General features: G+C 39.5%; 1 protein-coding gene across 21 annotated transcripts in view; it reads left to right on the top strand.

The window, feature by feature from the left end:
- MYT1L (myelin transcription factor 1 like) overlaps nt 1-21,285 on the top strand; it is a 322,031-nt gene that overhangs the window by 299,503 nt on the left and 1,243 nt on the right. For 15 of the 21 annotated variants that reach the window (XM_064145914.1, XM_064145912.1, XM_064145913.1 and 12 more), the window contains 5 exons: nt 861-1,082; nt 13,358-13,449; nt 15,117-15,226; nt 19,219-19,362; nt 19,688-21,285. The exon at nt 19,688-21,285 is cut by the window's right edge and continues 1,243 nt beyond it. In XM_064145914.1, the coding sequence (XP_064001984.1) occupies nt 861-1,082; nt 13,358-13,449; nt 15,117-15,226; nt 19,219-19,362; nt 19,688-19,828 (709 nt within the window). In that variant the 3' untranslated portion in view covers nt 19,829-21,285. The remainder of the gene's footprint in view (nt 1-860; nt 1,083-13,357; nt 13,450-15,116; nt 15,227-19,218; nt 19,363-19,687) is intronic. The other 6 variants (XM_064145931.1, XM_064145924.1, XM_064145921.1 and 3 more) reach the window with 1 other exon arrangement.

Here is a 21,285-nt window from a genome sequence, read left to right as displayed (position 1 = left end):
CCTTAAATGTCTCCATACTATAGACAAACCATACATGCTTAACCAAGTACTTATGGCAATAGAGAACTGAATATTTCTATGAGATTGCTGCAACAAATCTGTTTATGCAGTTTGTAAGAGATACAGATACCTACCTATAGGTCTTAATTTCTTCTTGCAAGATGCTCTGCTATCAGTGGCCACTGAACTTGGTGGGTTTAGTGACTGCTTTGGCCTTTCAGCACTGGGTTCTTGGTGGAGAGTTGCAGCAGACTTTGTTTTGACATGTTATGTAGGAGCATAGTAAAAAAAAAAATCCTTTTCTTTAGGCATTTCACTCTGAAGAATCTAACCTGTTCCTTCTAACCATGGTTATTTGTTTTTTTTTAGAAGTACACAGGGCAAATATATGGGGAAATTCCCAAGTAAAGAAAACCATCAGATGAATATGGAACTGCCTTCATTGCTCTCCCTAGGCTGTAGCCCATAGTTTGTTCCAATCTGTTCTATTCAGAGAGTGCTTAAAGGTGCTCAGCATTTCTGACCAGTGGAACTCAGCAGCCTACATTTCAGTTCCAGTGTGATACTGGCTATAATGAATACCTGCAATTCAAATATAGATCTTAGTCCTTTTGTTGCAGTTACACAATACCAACAGCTGTTGACTGGATAATTTCATAACAGCTTAACAAAGATTTTTTTTTTCCATATTTGTTCTACTTGTAGTTTTACCCACTAAAAGGGTATCTTGACTATTTTTAAGACCACGGTGCATGATTGTTCTTTTCTTTTCATGTTGGGTTTATTTTGACTTTGTTGTAGAGGCTACCAGGTATATGATGGCAAGACAATAAAGTTTATCTCATCTATCTGCTATCCAGATGTCCAGTTCCTGGTTGTGATGGTCAGGGTCATATAACTGGAAAATATGCATCCCATCGCAGTGCGTCAGGGTGTCCTCTAGCTGCCAAAAGGCAAAAGGACGGGTACCTAAATGGCTCACAGTTCTCTTGGAAATCAGTGAAGACAGAAGGAATGTCATGTCCAACCCCAGGATGTGATGGCTCAGGACATGTCAGTGGTAGCTTTCTTACTCATCGTAGGTGAGTAACTATGGCTTGTACTTTTCACTCGCACATCTTCTTTAAATTAGATTAACAAAATTTGAAATACAGGGTTGTTTTTTTTTGTTGTTGTTGTGGAATTTCTCTATTTTCTTTCAAATTTCATTAATACATAAAAAAATAATCTTCCTATATATATCTGCAGATAACTAGAAATCAAGACACATGATTTTTTTGATGCAAGTCCTTGCAGGCAGAGACCTGAATCTGATTCTATAGTGAACTGAAATTTTTAGGGGGAAAAAGTGTGGATGACTATAACTGTAAATCTGCTACTACTTTATTGAGTGACTCTGGACAAATTGTCTTAGGATGGAATTTGTAATGCACATCTGGATATCCCTTATTTTCAGAGATGTCAAACACATTGTTGATTCCCAAACTCGGTGCTAAGTCAAATGCACACAGCCTGTGGCTACCATAGGCTTTTGGGAGCAGCAGATGCAAAGGCCCTGACCACATCCAGTTGGCAGCCAGTCACTAGTGGTGTTCCCCAAGGATCAGTGCTGGGCCCAGTCCTGTTCAATATCTTTATTGATGATCTGGACAAGAGGATTGAGTCCAGCATCAGTAAGTTTGCAGATGACACCAATCTAGGAGCAGGTGTTGATCTGTTGGAAGGTAGGAGAGCCCTGCAGAGGGACCTGGACAGGCTGGATGGGTGGGCAGAGGCCAACGAGATGACATTTAACAAGGCCAAGTGCAGGGTTCTGCACTTTGGCCACAACAACCCCAAGCAGCACTACAGGCTGGGGACAGAGTGGCTGGAAAGCAGCCAGGAGGAAAGGGACCTAGGGGTACTGATAGATAGTAGGCTGAAGATGAGCCAGCAGTGTGCCCAGGTGGCCAAGAGAGCCAGTGGCATCCTGGCCTGCATCAGGAACAGTGTGGCCAGTAGGACAAGGGAGGTTATTCTTCTCCTGTACTCAGCACTGGTCAGGCTACACCTTGAGTACTGTGTCCAGTTCTGGGCCCCTCAATTCAAGAGAGATGTTGAGGTGCTGGAATGTGTCCAGAGAAGGGTGACAAAGCTGGTGAGGGGCCTGGAACACAAACCCTATGAGGAGAGGCTGAGGGAGCTGGGGTTGTTTAGCATGGAGAAGAGGAGGCTCAGGGGTGACTTCATTGCTGTCTACAACTACCTGAAGGGACATTGTAGCCAGCTGGGGGGTGGCCTCTTCTCCCAGGCAACAAGCAACAGAACAAGGGGACACAGTCTCAAGTTGTGCTGGGGAAAGTATAGACTGGATGTTAGGAAGAAGTTCTTCACAGAGAGAGTGATTTGCCATTGGAATGGGCTGCCCAGGGAGGTGGTGGAGGCACCGTCCCTTGAGGCTTTCAAGGAAAGCCTGGATGAGGCACTTGGTGCCATGGTCTAGTTGACTGGCTAGGGCTGGGGGATAGGTTGGACTGGAGGTCTCTTCCAACCTGGTTGATTGCATGATTCTATGATAGTACAAATACTTTTCTATCAGCAGACTTCTCTAGGCATGTACATTAATGGTATGTGTACTTGTCCTTAATGCACTATTTCAGATCTTTTTATTCTATCGTTTGCCAGCAACTAGGAAATAGAAATATCTAGGAAATAGAAAAGCTTGTGAAAATGATGCCAACTGTTGAATTAAACATTTATATATATGTATGTTTAGGTCTTTGAGGCAAAGATTTCTACTGTTGCAACTTGTACACATGGTGGTGTCTTTCCACTGGTATCAATGGACCCTGAAGATCATAGAATCATAGAAGGGTTTGAGTTGGAAGGTACCTTAAAGACCTTACTTCCAAACCTCCTGCCATAGGCAGAGACACCTTCCACCAGACCAGGTTGCTCAAAGTCAGTTTAAATCTACCCCCACCCAGCTTAAAGCCATTCCTCTTTGTACTGTCACTACAAGATCTTGTAAAAATGACCTCCCAGCTTTCATGTAAGTCCCCTTTAGAGGGTCTGTAAGGCTGGTCTAAAGTCTCCCTGGAACGTTCTCTTCTCCAGTTTGAAAAGCCTCAGCTCTTGCAGCCTGTCCTGATAGGACAGGTGCCCCAGCCCTCTGATCATCTTTGTGGCCCTCCTCTGGACCTGTTCCAACACTTCTTTGTCCTTTTTATGCTGTGAGATGATCCACAAGGTCTGGTAAATCAGCACTTAGTTAAAAACTTGCCCCAACTGTGGTCTGGAATATATTTATATTTATATTCAACTTCCAATATGCTTCTGCATGTTCTGCAACTTGCTTCTGCATGATCTGAATTATATCTGTAGAGAACCAAAGGTTGTTTTTTTAAAGCAGGTTTGAAATGTTTTCCTATCCTATGTTGAAGTTCACTTTGAAAATGGTAAAGACTTCAGAGATTAAATATTTGTTGCTCTTCCCTTTCTCTATTTGTGAAACATAAATACCATCAAATTCCAGAGTCTTTAATGTGCAACTCGACAAATTATTTGATCGCATCTATTTCTAGTCAAATCTCTTGTCAAGTCAACTCTTGGCCTTTGTTTTATTTGTCACTACAGTAGGCTCACAAAGTGCCACATGTGAGTCAAAGTTAGTTCACTCTTAAGTCTCTGTTTCACCTTTTCTGTTAGACTTTTAAAAGTTGTTTAGAGTGTTTGCTTGGTTGTTTTTTGTTAGTCTCCTCCCTGCTATTTATTTTGCTTCCTCTCACCCCTTATTTTCTTTCTATGAGCTCTACTTTGCAATTGAGCAGGAGAAATTCATACAATGTTATGAATATAGAAGAACTAACCAAACTCACTGCACTTAATAACCACAATTAGCAATGGTAAACATCATCATCATCATGATGTTACTCAAAGAGGACAGATGTGCAAATGTGTTGACATTTGCAGGAAGTCAAGGAGAGAAAGATGGCAATTAAATGTAGTAATAATAGCCATAAAGAAGAGAGATGTTAAATGAAAATCTGTGAGGTGGATCCTGCAGCAGAATGAATTTTTTCACATAGTAATTTTGTGTAGCTGGACCTGTAGCTCCAGGGAAAGAGGTCTTTCTAAATCACTTTCAACTTTTTTGAGTTCCCAACTTCTTCCACTTGTACTGTCTCTCTGCTGGCCCTCTTCCCTTCTCTGTCCCTATGGTTGTTGTTTGCTTTTTTTCATCTTGTAAGATCCTCAGAACTCAGCATTTTAGGTAGCTGATCTTTAGGCTGCTTCTCTTGAGCACTAGCAGAACAGGAGAGACAGTCTCAGCAGTGTTATTTCCATCAAGCAGCCTTCTGGTCTGGGCCCTGCAGCCTGGAACAGAGCCAGTGGCAGAGAAGACCCCCACGAGTTGTCATACATACAAAGTATAGGAAGGGGCTTGCAGTCAATCACTAGCTCACATTTATGGAGCACAGCCAAGTAACAGTCTGTCAGAGGTTTGTAACTGCCACATCTACCTACATTTGTTTTTGGTGAGGGCGTCAGAGGTTTGTAACTGCCACATCTACCTACATTTGTTTTTGGTGAGGGCAGCAGAATGGATCTTTAAACTCAGAGCAATACGCCAGGAAAGGTCAAGGTTTTCTCCAGTTCATGGACAGTTAGAGGTATTCACAGAATCATAGAATCACAGAATGACAGAGATTGGAAGTAACCTCTGGAGGCCATCTAGTCCAATTCCTCTGTCAGAGCAGGTTCACCGCTTTTAGTAGCCTGGTCCAGTGTTTTACCACCCTCAATGTAAAGAAGATCCTCCTCGTGTTTAGATGGAATTTTCAATGTTCAAGTTTGTGCCCAAACTACACTGGTTTTTGGTTTTTTTTTTTAAAGTGTTTAGTTTTTTTTTAAACTCTTTATAAGGACATTTTTATCTGGGAGACACCCATGGAAGATTTCAGTCAGATCAGGTCATAAGTGACTAAATGCACAGACTGATTGTTAACAGTCAGGCCGTTTGACTGAGGGTAGCTCTGCCAGCTCTTCTCATGAGCTGGAAAGATGGAATAATATTTTAATCAGATGTACAGTCTAATGAACTGGAATGTTCCTAACAGAGACTTAATCAAAAAGTACTTAGGAGGTTTATTTACCTTAGGAAAGTCAAGGAGAAAATATAATATGGAATCCCTATCAGAAAAAGTAAATGCACAATATAAGTGCAAAAACTCATTTTGCTGAGCAGATCTGACAAGTGACAGCAGACAGTAGTTTGTACAGGTGCTTGCAATGCCTTGATTTCAAGCACTTGGTTGTAAGCCTGTTTGTCCTTATTCCAGACACAGTCCATAAAAAAGCCAAGATGACTGCATGGCATTTTAGATTTCAAGTGGGACAAATTTACCTCTTGAAGTACCCTTTTTTTGCTGCTGTCTAGTACCTAGAGAAGGTGCTTCATTTTTAAGTGCCTAAGTGAGCAGAGCTTGGTCACTAAATAGATAGTTTGAAATGTTGAGCTGCTAAGAGCTACTGTCCAGAGGTATGTAGCTAGAGATACATCTTACCTATTTATACACAGGAAAGCCTCAGACTGTTTATCCTTCATAACACATCTTATTCAACTGGCCTTGAGTCAGAAGATTCATCTGACTGTGGATTCATTTGATCATTGATTGAATTGTTTGATTAATCAAGATGATTTAATTATCATTGGTCATAATGAAGGAGAACGACTCATCAATACATTCTACATAATACATGACCTATTCAAGAAATCTTGTGTCCACTGGTCTTTATGTCACCTGTCCTGTTGTGTGCAGTCACAGGACTGAAGAGAGGTTTGCAATAGCCAACCCCCAGATCCTAGGATAATCAATAGTGTCCAATTGAATGCACATTTCTTCATAGAATGCACTGGTTTGGTTCCAGTGGAGGGCTGAAAGGATGATTAGGGGACTGGAAGGCATGCCTTATGAGAAGAGAGGCTGAGGGACCTGAGACTTTTTAGTCTGGAGAAGACTGATAGGGGATTTAATAAATGTTTATAAACATTTGAGGGCTGGTCAGGAGGGAGGGAACAGGCTCTTCTCACTTGCTCCTTGTGATAGGATAAGGAGCAATGGGTGTTAAGTTGCGGCATAAGAGGTTCCACTTTAACACAAGGGGGAACTTCTTTACTGTAAGGGTCACAGAGCACTGGGAACAGGCTCTCCAGAGAGACTGGAGAGTCTCCTTCCCTGAAGACTTTCAAGACCTGTCTAGACGTGTTCCTCTGTGATCTGTGCTAGATCTGTGCTCTGGCAGGGGGGTTGGACTTGATGATCTCCTTGGGTCCCTTCCAACTCCAAATACCCTGTGATCCTGTGATCTTGTGATTTGGTGGATTGGAAAGTACCTTTAACTACCATCTAGTCCAAACCTCCTGAAGCAAGCAGAGACATCCTCAGCCAGATCAGGTTGCTCAGAGTGCCATTAAGCCTGACCTTGAATGTCTCCAGGGATGGAGCCTCCACCACCTCCCTGGGCAGCACTGTTCCAGTGTCCCACCACCCTAATGTCCAACCTAAATCTACCTTTCTCTAGTTTAAAAACATTGTCCCTTGTCCTAGTGCTACATGCTTTTGTAAACTGTCCCTCCTCAACTTTTTTATGGTTCCTCTTCAGGTACTGGAAGGCCACTATAAGGTCTTCTCAGAGCCTTCTTTCATCCAGGCTGAACAGCCTTAATTCTCTGAGCCTGTACTCCTGTCTTCTGGTCATTTTTGCAGCCTTCCTCTGGACCCTCTCCTTCAGGTTCCTGTGCTTCCTGTGCTGAACAGAGCTGAACATAGTATTCTGGGTGAGGTCTCACCAGAGCAGCAGGGTAGAATCATCCCTCTGAATCTGATGGCAATGCTTATTTTGATGCAGCCCAGGATGTAACTGGCCTTTTGGGCTGCAAGTGCACATTGTTGGCTCATGTCCAGCTTCTCATCTACCAGTACCCCCACATCCTTTCCCACAGGGCTGCTTTCTATCACACCATTCCCCAGCCTGCATTTTTAACAAGGATTGTTCCAACCCAGGTTCAGGACCTTGTACTTGGCCTTGTTGAACCTCATGAAGTTCACTGGGGCCCAATTCTTCAGCTTGTCCACTATAGCACTATAGCTTAGTGCTATAAATTGTGCAGTGTACTGCAGTGCTTCCTCACTCCCCAAAGAGAAAATGAGAGATTTTTTTCAATAGCTGTTGCATCACTTGGCAAGGGCCAAACTTCTTTTGCAGTTCAGGGATGATGCAGGTCAGAGCACATTAGCACAAGTGAGAAACACACACACAGAGCCTCTTTGCTGACAAAGCAACTTCAATTAAAAAATGTGATGTAAATTTGCCACAGGATTACAGTGACTAACTGAAAGGCAATGCTCTTACAGCACCAGCATTTCAAAATTCATTAACCTTTTTTTTTTCCTGGCATATAATTATGCCCCAGGAGGATTCTTTTCAAATGGACTCTGATCTCAGAGGCTTTTCTCTCAGCTTGGCCATGCTTACATGTCTGCATAATTTCTGTCATTATTTTTTCTTAACTGATGTTAAGAAAACCTCTGCTGAGGATAGGCTGAGGGTACTGGAGTTGTTCAGCCTGAAGAAGATAAGATTCTGGGGGAACCTTATAGCTGCCAGCCAATACCTGAAGGAATCCTACAGGAAGACTGGAGAAGGGCTTTTCATAAGGGTGTCTAGCAGTAGAACAAAGGGAATGCTTTTAAGGTAATGAAGAGTATGTTTAGACTGTATCTGAGGAAGAAGTTCTTCAGTATGAGAGTGGTGAGACTCTGGAATAGGCTGCCTAGGGAGGTTGTGGGTGCCTTCTCCCTGGGAATGTTCAAGGTCCCGATGGGTGAGGCCTTGAGCAGCTGAGTCTAGATGAGAGGTGTCCCTGCTTATGGTGGGGAGGTTGGAGTAGATCTTTAAGGTCCTTTCCAACCTGAGCCATTCTATGATTCTATGTTTCTCTCTGTGTTGTCCCTTTGGCCCTTGACTGACCAGACTTTAGTGCTAGTTCATCCCTCCCTCTCTAAAATAAAAAAGTAGTCATTTCCTGAAAATCTTTCTGAAACAATGATCAGATATCATGAAAGTAATACTGAAAACAAAACATATTTTGTTTTATTCATAATGGCTATACTTCTTTTATGGTCACTTGGAGTGTTTGAATTTTTCTTAGTTCTGGAACCAATGCAAAGATTTATTTGAGCAAAATAAAATCCTAGCAACCAGCAATAGCACAAGGGGACAAAGTCTCAAGTTGTGCTGGGGAAAGTATAGACTGGATGTTAGGAGGAAGTTCTTCACAGAGAGAGTGATTGGCATTGGAATGGGCTGCCCAGGGAGGTGGTGGAGGCACCGTCCCTTGAGGTCTTCAAGAAAAGCCTGGATGAGGCACTTAGTGCCATGGTCTAGTTGACTGGCTAGGGCTGGGTGCTAGGTTGGACTGGCTGATCTTGGAGATCTCTTCCAACCTGGTTGATTCTATGATTCCTCAGCAGCTTTGCAAAGAAACTTGGATTAGGAGCTGTCACTTTTCACATTACATCAAGCTTTTAGTCTAAGTTAAAAAAGATTGTGATCCTGGTTGAAAAGTAAGTGAATGTTCAACATTCATTTTCTTCAACAACAACAAAACACACACACACACACAAAAAAAAGCTTTAGTCAGAGAATAAGATCTAAAAAGGGCCACATTAATGGGAATTATCCTTTTCAGTGAAGAGTTCTGAAACTGAGCTGAACAGATGATCTTTTCCACTACCACACAAAGGCAGTTGAGGTTGTGTGGCAGCTGGGGAGGAGGAAGGATGCCTCTGTGAGTCACAGCAGTCTCCCTACAAACAAAACCAGCTTGTCTGCAAAACCTCACTCCTGGACTCCCTTTACTTCGCAGCTCAGTAAGAGGTTGGGGAAAAGCCAGTTACCTTTGAATGTAAAAAAAAGTGAGTGCTGAGCTAGGGAGGGTTCCTTTTATCTCTGCTGGAGTTGCACATGGAGTTTTTCATCCTTTAAGGTGTGCAGCAGAATTGACTAATGGGAATAAGGCAATCTCTAAAGCTGATACCCTTAAACATAGAAAGAAAAAAAAAAAAAAGAGTGGTTCATGGATTTAATATTAAACCAAGGAGAAGGCTGTTTTGATCACTGAGTTTGATCTCTTAACTTGAAATTCAAACATTACCAAATAGCTTAGGAGCATACTCATAAAATTCAGGTTTCATCCATTAACAAAATAAACCAGTAGTATCCACTGTGATCTTCACATTTCTGAGTTTCAAAAGGATTTCTATCAGGGTCTTGTTTTGGATACATCTCTAGTTAAAAGAGGTCTCTTGAATTTGACTTGTTCCTTTCTCTAGTCTATGTACAATGTTATTATTAATAAACAGGGAAAGTGTTTCATTTGCTCAACTTTTAGGCAAATCACTGTGGCAGTGAATCTATAAACATCTTACAGTGTTTATAAAATTTAGCCCTCAAGATGTCTTTTGGGTAATCCCATTTGAGGCTCTGGTTTCTTTACATCCTGCTCTTTATTTCTTTGTAAATTTCAGCACTTCACACACTAAAAGAAAAGTTGCATGTTATTTGATCTTTGTCTCCTCCACTCCCCCATCGCTTGTTCTCTGTTTAGAAAATGTTTTCTTCACTTGACAAGCCAAGCACAATTCCTTCAACTTCAACAGGGACCAGACTGCATCTGTCTTCTGAGGCAAAAAATGTATTTAACAGAGCATAGCTGGAACCCAGATAGCTGTAATCAGTCACCCAGACAATTGCTCCACTTGATCAATGATCCTCCACTCTGACGGCCTCTCTTGTTTACCTTTCTGAATATAGTGCAATCATATGCATGGAGCACTTGAGGATTTTACCCTACATTTATTTGATTTTGAACTAAATTTCATGGTGAATATGCACTAAACACTGGCAAGATGTCCCTTTCAAGACTTTTTTCCCCATTTAGGATGAGAAGAAGTGACCTTAGGATGGGAAGAAATGGCCTCAAGTTGCACCAGGGAGGTTTAGCTGTGAGAAAAAACCTTCTTGACTGAGAGGGTTCTTAAAGACTGGAACAGGCTCTCCAAGGAGGTGGTTCAATCCCAATCCCTGGAGGTGTTTCAAAGAGGCAGAAATGTGATGTTAAGGGACATGGTTTAGGACCAGAGTTGGTAGAGTTATAGGTAATGGTTGGACTTGATGATATTACAGGTCTTTTCTTGACAAAACAATTCCATGATTCTGTTCTTATAGGACTGATTTCACCTTATTTTCTAAATCCACTGAATATATGACAAGGCATGGTTGGAGGAATGCAACCACGCTCATTCTTCATGTTATGTTCAACTCAGATTAAATCACCATATACTCATTATCTTAATTTATGCATGTAGTTTTTCTGCATGCCTCTAGATGAGGTGATTTCCATTAGTCTGTTAGGGCAGTAAGGCTAAGTTGTTGGTGTAGGTATGGATTGACTTATTTTGTAAAGCTTACATAGCTAATAACACTTATCAATAAAAGCATGTTTCACACATAAAAGTTGTGCTATGATGTCAGAAGTCTCAGGACAACCAGCAAAAAATTGAGACCTTCTCAAATTTTGGTCCATGTCTTATAGGAAGTTTGCAGGATCTGACTCTAGATCACTGTAATCTAACAGTTTAAATGTTTCATCGTAATCTATAAACTATGGCAGAGGCTGGCTTCAAAGGATGATGTGGCAGACTCTGCTTTCTCAGATTAGAGATTAAGCACAGCAGACACGTTATGTCTCAACCAGACACGTTATGTCTCAACCAGACAAGGTGCTAATGATCAGCTGGTTGTTGATGCCTTGTGGCAGTAGCGCATCACAGCTCCAGCTGAATTAGAAACTTGAAGGGATCCAGGAATTGGGTATTGGTGCTTCTAACAGCCCCACCAATCTGTGGCACCCACAATCTGACAGAGATAAGTGATGGCTCAGTATAGTGACGCTGGATTTACAAGGGCAGTACCCCCAGCAATGTTGTCAGAAGCCGTGTTTGTGTTTTATTATGGAAAGAATACTCATCTGTGTATATATTTTCTTTTGCATGACTTCTCATGTGTATGAGAGCAGTGGTGGTAGCAAGTGAGATAACTCTGACTCATTTTACCCACTCTTTGTTGGTGAGAACAAGCTGCAAAATTTCACTTCTGTGTAAAAGTTGGTGTGAGAATTATTAAAATAGTAAAAATAAACCAAGGCAAGATTACACACTAATTACACTTGTTACAGAAAAAAAAGCATCATCTCTAAAGGTTCTAAACTTCATCTGAGGACAAGTATTACCTTTACCAAAACTTCTGGCTAGCATGTTTCTCTTGCTCTTTTGTGATGTTTGAACCATATTTTGCTTACATCTTAGAGTAGTGAGATGGCTTTCACTTGTACTCTTTTGTTTGCCTATCATAGGAAGGCAAATAAAATGTCAAGATATTTAAGATAATAACATCATGCCAAGATAATAAAAACATGCCTACTCCTTTTTTTGGTCTCCTCTCAGTATTCTTGAAGTCATGAGCCACTTCCAGTCTCACTGGAATCTCAGGTCAAGCTTTTTGGTTAAATGTACACATCCACCAGCTTTGGCACAACAGCCCACTTCTGGTCTGAGCTTCATCTCTCTCTTTCTTCATCTTGCCTTCCTGGATGTCCTGTCCTCTGTTGTTCTCAACTTGTACCATTAGGAAAGTAAATATAGTCAAGAACATAAAGGGGGAGAGGTAGAATTTCTTTGCAGAGCAAAAGCTTATCCTAAAAGTTCTAATTTTTTAATTATATAAAATATTTTTAGGTAACCTTATTCAGAACAGATCTGGGAAAACAGGATGAGAATTACTATTCTCATCCTATTTCTAAAGAATTTAGTCAATTTAAATAAACCACAGTATAACTCAATACTCTAATTGAGGTTATTAATGTACTATCTTCATCATTAAAATTTTAAGTGAGCTAATCTATTTAAAATACAATATACAGTCAATGGTGAGAGAGCTCTGCTGTTGAAGACCTGCAGAGGTAGTTGCTGTATGATCTGTTTCTGATATCTTCCACTGTGTTATATTGGGTACCTCTGGGATTTTTGAACTAAAAGGTTCTTCACTTTGAGGATAGTGGAGCATTGGAGCAGGCTGCCCAGACAGGTTGTGGAGTTGCCTTCTCTGAAGACTTTCAAAACCCAGCTGGACATGAGGTTAGATTAGCTGATCTCCTGAGGTCCCACCCAACCCTGCTACTGTCTGTGATTCTGTGAATGCTCTCTTAAATTGTGTAAAGCCATAGGAAAAAATATGAAGGCATAGAGTCATTAAGGTTGGAAAAGGCCTCTAAGATCATCAAGTCCAACCCTCAGCCCAACACCGCCACGCCCACTTAGCCATGTTGCAAAGTGCCATCTACAGGTTTTTTGAGCTCCTCGAGGGATGGTGACTTCACCACCTGCCTGGGCAACCTGTTCCAATGCCTGACCACTCCTTCAGTAACAAAAGATGTGATTTTGAAAAAGGCAATAGCTGGATGTTTGCCACTATCAGCTGTGTCATAAAACAGTGAGCACTGTCTGACAGTTTTTTATGCAAGCCTGCATTTGCCACCAAACTAGTTTGTACTGCGTAATTAGAAAGCTCAATATTTTCGCAAGATGGGAGAAAACAGCTGGCTGAGTCTACATCTATAAGTGTAACAAAGTATAAGAGATATATATCCCTTCTCAAGACAAGACCATTTTTATGGGAAAGGCTTTTCCTCAGCTTCCACAGAAAGCCAACAAGCAGTTATTGCCATTTTAAGGAACAGTTTAGAAAAGGGACCATTTAGGTAGCTCGGTAGGTGATGTTCACGAAGAAAAAAGCATGGTTTGTAACAGGTTTGTAAATGGATGTTGAGAGGCAGCTCATGTCCCTTTCAGCATTGTTTCATGTTTGAATTAAAAAGGGTGGAAGTTCAGAGTGGGGACATGTAAATTGAAAGGGGACTGTTTACACAGATACTGTCTTTCCTATAAAACTTTTTACTAAGAACACTGCATCCTCAAAAAATTGGACTGTTGTTCCCAGGATTAGAGTTTTGCTAGATATGTCTGACTTTTCTATTAGCCATCTACAAAAAAAAGAACAAAAAAACCAAACCCACTCTTTGGAAAAAAGAATAAACCCTACTGGTAAGTCGGGGATTTCTTTCAGACTAACACATTCTTTCATTGCTAGGCAGTGAAGATAAACTTTGTCTCTGAGACTGTTTTTATTACAGGTTTGGATTACAGATTTATTTTCAATGACCTATCAAAATTAACAGGCTCCTTACTGTTCACAGTTTATCAGGATGCCCCAGAGCTACTTCAGCAATGAAGAAAGCAAAGCTGTCTGGAGAACAAATGCTAACAATAAAGCAGCGGGCCAGTAATGGTAAATTTTTAATCACTACCTTTTTAAATATTACTTCATTGTAAACTGAAGTTATCATGACTCTGTTAGCTTTTTTCCTCTTTTTTCCTACACGTGCAAGTCTTTGTTTAAACAGTGAGTTCACTGTCAGTAGAAGTGAAATTGGGGGTTATGCTGTCAAAACATGAGCCAGCAGTGGGGTGGTCAGATAGGTCTGGGTTAAAGTCCATAGAAAGCTAAAATGCTACAATATTTCAAAGTAGAATATAACATTATAATTTTCTGGGTCCCATCTCCTTCATCAAAGATTGATAGTTGGGTCTTACATTGTAGCAGGATTCAAAAGAGAAAAAGTTTGATTTCCAGAGTATTCAGTCCTTCTGTTCTCCATTGAATTAATTCAGAGCTGTGTCTCTGAACCCTCTGGCCTTGTAGATGGCCTTGTGCTATTTCATCTCCAACAACCTGACATCCTTCCTGGGAATCTTGCAGGGAAGATATCAAGCCACTCTGGATGAAAACCAGGATAGCACCTTGGTAGTTGAAGTGCAATAAAAGCTAAATGTAGGTGCTTCAGCCTCAAAAGGCTCATCTGGGAGGTGCCTAAGTCTGAGTTAATGTGAAAACTTTAGATAATTGTTTAGTCTGAGACTGTGCATGCCTTCTAAACTGTTGGTGTTGCCTGTGTTTGAGAGCTACAAAGCATTTCAACACAGTGCAGGAGGCAATTTCAACCCACGTTGCCAGCGTAGCTGAAGAAGCTGTTGCCTTTTTTGGTTTTTTTTTGTTTTGTTTTTTTTTCCATAGAATGGTTTGGCTTGGAAGGGACCTTAAAGATCATCTTGTTCCAACTCCCCTGCCATGGGCAGGGACACCTTCCACTAGACCAGGTTGCTCAAGGCCCTGTTCAACACGGCCTTGAACACTTCCAGGGAGGGAGCATTCACAATATCCCTGGGCAACCTGTTCCAGTGTCTCACACCTTCACTATAAAGAAATTCTTCACAATATCCAGTATAAATCTACCCTCGACAGCTAGCAACAGCTAGTTCAATGGCTAGGTAACTAAAGAGTGAAATATCTGGATGTCATTTTCTCTGCAGTCTGAAAAGTACTGAAAACTGTGTCTGCCATCTTCTGAATTAGTTACAAATAATTCTGACAACACTGTAATATGAAGAGATCAGCATGTTAGGATACTTCCTTTTCTTTCAAAACATCTGGACACAGTCTATCAAATAAGTTCCATATGACAGTGGAGAAGAATTTGCTGCTGCAGGTGCATTTCTTATGATATAAAGTCAAATCAGTGCATAGAAAAGCAAAAGGTGTGTCTTATCGATCCTCTAGGCATTTTCAACACTCTCTCTGGAAAATGACTACAATTTTTCAAAGAAAAGTAGTAGAAAATACATTGGATTAACTTCAAAAGAAAAGTTCATAGAATCATAGAATGGTTTGGGTTGGGCAGAACCTTTAAAGGTCCAAACCTCCCAGCAGTGAACAGGGACAACTTTAACTAGATCAGATTGCTCAGAGCCAAGCTGGAAGAACATTTCCTCCTTCTTTTTTACTTTAATACTTTTGCTTGAAATAAATTAATGTTCAAATGTAGATATAATTAATTCACTAAACCCTGATTTAAAGATTAATTATTTTAATGCCTCTTTTACTTTTATATCATGCAGGTATAGAAAATGATGAAGAAATTAAACAGTTAGACGAAGAAATCAAAGAACTAAATGAGTCCAACTCCCAGATGGAAGCTGACATGATTAAACTGAGAACTCAGGTAACAGTTTTATGAAGCCCTAAATTCAGCTGCTTTTTCTACACAACTGATTAAAAGAAATATAGGAAATGTATTGTTCCCTTTTATGTTTCTTACATACTAGGATTTTTATCTGTGATTTGCTATTTTTAACCTTATATCTGTTATGCAATTTCCAGAGCAGTTACCAATATTAAAAAACAAGCAAACAAACAAACAACAAAACCCCTCAAAAACCGGGTTTAGCAAAACACATTCTTTAAAATAATGGCAAAAGCATGACTGCCATGGACAGCTTTGCATTCCCCTTAAATAAGGCTACACCTTTCTAATAGCAGTTAAAATATTGTGTGACATCAAAATCTTTAACATAAGTCATAAGGTGAAGAAGCTCAGGTGAACAACATAGCTTTTGCAAGATCTTTTCCGCAGAGAAAATTTAGGTAGGGAAGCAAATACCTGTAACACTTCACTTCATCATGTGGTACACTAAGTGCAGTCCTTAGCAGCAGCACTGGTTCCAAAAATCCATCTTAATTCTTTTTAGGCTCCTCAAAAATCTATTGGAAAAAAAAAAGGGGGGGTGGGGGGAAGAAGTAAAAAAGCCTTAACATTAAACTATTATTTAAAATCTCATTATTCATCAGTCCTAAAACTGTTTGGAAAAAGCAAAGGAAGGAAATTAGTTGAATTCTTTGCCTGCTCTTTTCCAGCATCTAACATAGCTTCTAGTGCTTTATTATTTCATATGATTTGAACACAGATGCCAACAGTGAGATTTACCACAGTTCTTACCATTTATCAGCCTTTAGTCCCATATCAGTCCTGATGGTAGCAGTGTAAACCATTCCTTATGCTTTGCTGCTTGTGGAGAACAGCATGTCCATCCTCCTCCTCCTCCTCTTGTATACTTAGAAGACAGGATCTGCCTCTCCAGTTTGGTTTTCATTTGACTTTTAAATCTTACCCAAACTGATTTGGAAACCTCATTTCAATTTTATGCCTTAATTCAGGTTTCTGATGTAATTATTCAGCCTTTATAGGATTTGACTCCGTTTTTTTCACAGTTTTCCAATGTGACCAAATGTAACTGTAGGATAATAAGTACAAAATTGCAAGAATGTAAAGCAAGAATAATCACCAGCAAAAAAAATAAAAATCTATTTGTATTAGAGGAATTTGGTCCTGAGTTTTGGACTGGCAGCTTCCAATCTGCCTTGTGTTTTTTAATATAGGGCTGTCTGTGCTCTTCAGATAGAGACTGATTTAGCTAATGTTTTTAAAAATGTGAAGAAGTTTGGCTGTTGTGTGTACATTAGGTAAATGCTCCAGTTGTCAATAACATTCTGCATTTTTTATTTTAGTTTTAGTCATAAATATTAAAAAAAATAAAAGCTATGATAACATTAACGCAGTTGTAAAAACATGTGCTGAACGTGTATTAACTTCAAGTTTCACATTAGGTTTTGTTCTGAAATGAGTGCAGAAACCACATTTCAATCACCTTGCTTCCAGATTTCACGTATCAAACTAGTGCCTTTGCATAATCTTAGAAATCAGGTTAAGCACTGCCTGGGACCACTGCATATTCTTGGTTAAAAACCCCTCAGCTGATGATTTTACTACCAAGGTGAAAGGATATTCTTCACAACTTGGTGCAGCAGAAAATGAGTAGAATGGCTAGTAATGGCACATACTACTATTAAAATAATTCACAGGATTCTATAAAATAGAGCTACTAGAGACCTTGAAACTTTATTTTGTCCACCAGTCCTCTTTCCTTCCTACTTCCCAGCACTTCCTAAGCCAATCCTGATGGATACATATCTAACCTGTTTTTATTTCCTACACTAGAGATTCCACAGTCTCTGGGAAGTCTGGGACTAATATTTACCTGTTCTTAGCCATCTAAATCCTGATGCCTAGTAGAAATTCTGACCTGAGTTAAAAGTCAAAGGTCTCAGTTTGGAATTCACACATTCTCCGGAAGTTAAGCAATGTACATTTTCAACACCTAAAGAGTTACATGATAGTCATTATCAATCTATTATGAGGAGCAATGTTAACAATTCCCTTTACTTGGAACATTAGGATTATATTTTGAACAAAACAAAATGTGTGCTGATAAACATGCAGGAAACCATTGTGCTACCAAGATTTCAATAAGACTTCACAGGTGGGGAGTAGAAAATGGGAAAATAGTGGAAGCTCTGTGAACACTTGAGTAGCAACAGTCTTGTTTGATATGGATTTGTGTCCTGTACAGTTATGTCAGTGGAAGTTTTTCTTACAGTAGTAACTTGCATTCCCTGTAGAACCCTTTATATTTAATAATGTTAAAATACATGCTGCAATCTTTGAGTTGGAGCATTTGCAGGACTCTCCTTTACTCTATTTTCCTTTAAGTTTTTTTGCTTGGGATTTTGTAAGAAAGAATTTATAATCTAGGATCTTCTAGTAAATTTGCTCAAATTCAACATGCAAGTCCAAAAGTATGAGAAGGGCAGAAACTCATAAAGATGAGAGGGGGAAAGAAAAATCTGTAAATAACTGTGTGTCTTATACAAGCAACAGGTTATCCTTTCAGAGTAGATACAGGTGAATATTCTTTAGTTTTAGGGAAAATATGAGGAGGGAAAGTTAGGTTTTCAAGAAAGTGACTACAATAATCAAGTATGCCAGTGCATAGCATCATTAATGTTGGAAAAGATTTCTGAGATCTTCAAGTTCAGCTTTAAACCCACTACCACCATGCCCACTAGACCATGTCCCAAAGTTTTTTGACCACTTCCAATGATGGCGTCTCCACCACTTCCCTGGGCAGCCTGTTCCAATTCCTGGACCACTCTTTCAGTCAAGCCATTTTTTCCTAACATCCAATCTACCCCTGGTTCAACCTGAGATCATGTCCTTTTGTCCTATCGCTTGGGACACTTGCTACATGGGAAAAGAGAGCAACACACACCTCATTACGACCTCCTTTTAGGTAGACTTGCCCTCAGCCTCCTTTTCTCCAGAATAAACAACCCCAGTTCCCTCAGCCACTCCTCAAAAGACCTGTTCTTTAGATCCTTTAATCTCTTTTTTGCCATTCTCTGGACTTACTTCAGCACTTCAATGTCTCTCTTGTTATGAGGGGCTCTGAAACTGAACACAGTGCTCAAACGTGGCCTCCTTAGTGCTGAGTAGAGGGGAACAATCACTTCCCTGGTCCTGCTGGTCACACTATTTCTGATCCAAGCCAGGATGGTGCTGCTCTTCTTGGCCACCTGAAAACATACTGGCTCATGATGGCTGTCAACCAGCTTTATTAGCACAGTGCTCTGCACAAGCTTGGGTAAATTGCCATTCAGCAACACTTTTTAGCTGAAGCAGGACACCACACATGGTCAAAGCTAGCTTGTGCCTAGTCACCTGGAATGCAGGCAGAACAATACTCCCAGCTGTCTTCACCTGTACATGCAGTCATGCCTCAGAAACACTCTCCTGAATAGATGCAGCTTTCCTTCCATTCCTTCAGCATTGCAAAATCTCTGTTCATCTTTGCAAAACAGCTGTGTGAATTTGCATAGAATCAGAATGGGCTTTTGAAGAGCTAAACACTGGCAGCAAGTCGTTTAACTAACTATAGATAGATAGCAGAAAATACAAGAAATGTATGACTTAGTGCAGAATGTCCCTAAAGTAGGCTTCTAGGAGTAGAAGTGTTTAACCACACGAATGGACTTGCAGAACTAAGGTCCTTCTTAATGTTTTTTTGACACAAGAAGAGAAGCTGCAAGGCAGTGGAATCACATCCAAATCCATTCATTATTGCCAATATTAAAAAGACAAGCTGTTGGAATCACAGAACACAAACCCCTTAATGATCAGAATTGCAGAGTCAAGCAAAACCTTTTTGAGTGTGAATGAATAGACCTTTTTTTCTCCTTTCCCTGGTATTTCTGTTCTCTCTTCCTTCAAAGAGCTTTATAACAGCTTGCCTTATATTACATTGTACACAAATTTTTCCATTTTAGATTACCACAATGGAGAGCAACCTGAAGACGATAGAAGAGGAGAACAAAGTAATTGAACAGCAAAATGAGTCTCTTCTTCATGAATTGGCCAATTTAAGCCAGTCTTTAATTCATAGTCTAGCTAATATCCAGCTGCCACATATGGTAAGTGATTGAGAGCACAAGTTAAGGAATTTGGCGATCTTCAGTTCACTTCATGCAATAGATGTATTTTTTATGTTTATGTTTCATCAACCAGTTGGATATTTGTGATAACAACACTGAAACCATAAAGATACATTTAACTGCTAACAAACACGTGGAGGGCCTGTTCCAGTGTATCCTGTAAAATTAAGTAAGAACTAAATAGGCATTTTAAACATCATAAAAAGCAATGGTGGCAGTATGCCTTGATAATGTGTTATGCTTAAATGAATATACGATTAAGAAAATAAAAGTTGTATATGAACTACTATTTAATATCTCGTAGGAACCAATCAATGAACAAAATTTTGATGCTTACGTGACCACTTTGACGGACATGTATACAAATCAAGACCGTTATCAGAGTCCAGAAAATAAAGCCCTACTGGAAAATATAAAGCAGGCTGTGAGAGGAATTCAGGTCTGAACAGCTGCTATAGTGGTGAAAGTCTTGCTTAAAAAAAAAAAAGGATGCCTCTTGTTTTTTGCTGCTGTAATTTACCAGAAAGTGTTATATATTTATTTCTGTTTGAAACAGTGTTATGCTTACAAGACTTCATAATGATTTTCTGTCTTGCTTTAAAGATAGTAACTGCAGAATAGTTTTTTGAATACATTCACATTTTGTACGTTTTCATATAAGCTGACATAGTGTGATATGCCATGTAATGTTTATAGCTGCTAATGTATGCACATTTTTGGGGTATATATATTTCTGAAGAGGTAAGCTGATCAAAATAAATAGAGTGTAAATTCTTTTTAATGCTTTAGTGATTAAATGTTTTAGTATTTTGAACTGAAATGGACAAAAAAAAAAAGGAAAAAAAAAGAAGAAAAAAAAAAACCAAACAGCTTTGAATGACAATGTTGCAGTCTGCAGCCACTTTTTAAACACTATCATTTTGCCTCATGTTGGAGGATTTTATGGGATTTAAGAAAAACATTTTGTGTGCATATTGTTTCATAGCAAGAATTGGTTGCAAAAATGCTTTATTTTTGAACAATGCTTGAAAATATTATGTGAATTTTGGTTTTGGAGGACGGTGTGTGGTGGGGGCAATAAAATGAGGTTTTTTGAATTCCAAGAAAATGGCATGGATTAGATGTAAGATACAAAATGGGTAATTTATTGTAAGACAACATCAAGCCATGGAAACTTGACAGAAGATTCAAAGCAGCTTAAACAGCACTTTTTAATTAACTTCTAAGCATTACATGGTATGAATATGGGAATTTCCATTATGAAAAGAGCTATTTCAGAGGTGGACATCGTGAAGATTTCAGCTTTTGTTTTCAAATAAACTTTGGAGCCAACACTCTCTTGTCTCTACTGGACTGTCAGTGCCCCTCTGAACTATCTGTTAGAGCAATGTAGTTCATCTTTCAGAAATTCTGTGTTTTCAATTCAAGATGGAGGACAATATTTTAAAATTAGCATTGCCTTTTCACATCTTTAGTTTTGGGATAAACACAAATGATCCATGTCTATGAGACTTACTGACCTGCATTCATTGCTGCCTGTGGTAGGAATGCAGTTCAGTAAAGATTCTTCTTTTTGCTTTGCCAACCATCTGATCCCATTTTTTACCTTTTAGCATTTCTGGTTTGCTTTTTGTTGGAGAACAATCGTTACTGCAGCATTCACACATGCTTTGTATTCATTCTACTATTACCTATTGCAAAAATGAATGCAATCAAATTTTTAATGTAACTAAGTATACTTCAGCACTTTTTTTGCTTTGAACTGGATCATTTTAAGATAAAACTTATTTGTACCTTCAAGATTTGATTGTTTTCTTCAAAATGACTGCACTATATGTATGCATAAGACCACTTTTTCTTGCTACATTTTTCTTTTTTTAAGTAGTAAATTTGGTGATGTGT

This window comes from Pogoniulus pusillus, chromosome 7 (genome assembly GCF_015220805.1).
Source record: "Pogoniulus pusillus isolate bPogPus1 chromosome 7, bPogPus1.pri, whole genome shotgun sequence".
Taxonomy (NCBI): Eukaryota; Metazoa; Chordata; class Aves; order Piciformes; family Lybiidae; genus Pogoniulus; species Pogoniulus pusillus.
This window is presented reverse-complemented; position numbering and strand designations above follow the sequence as displayed.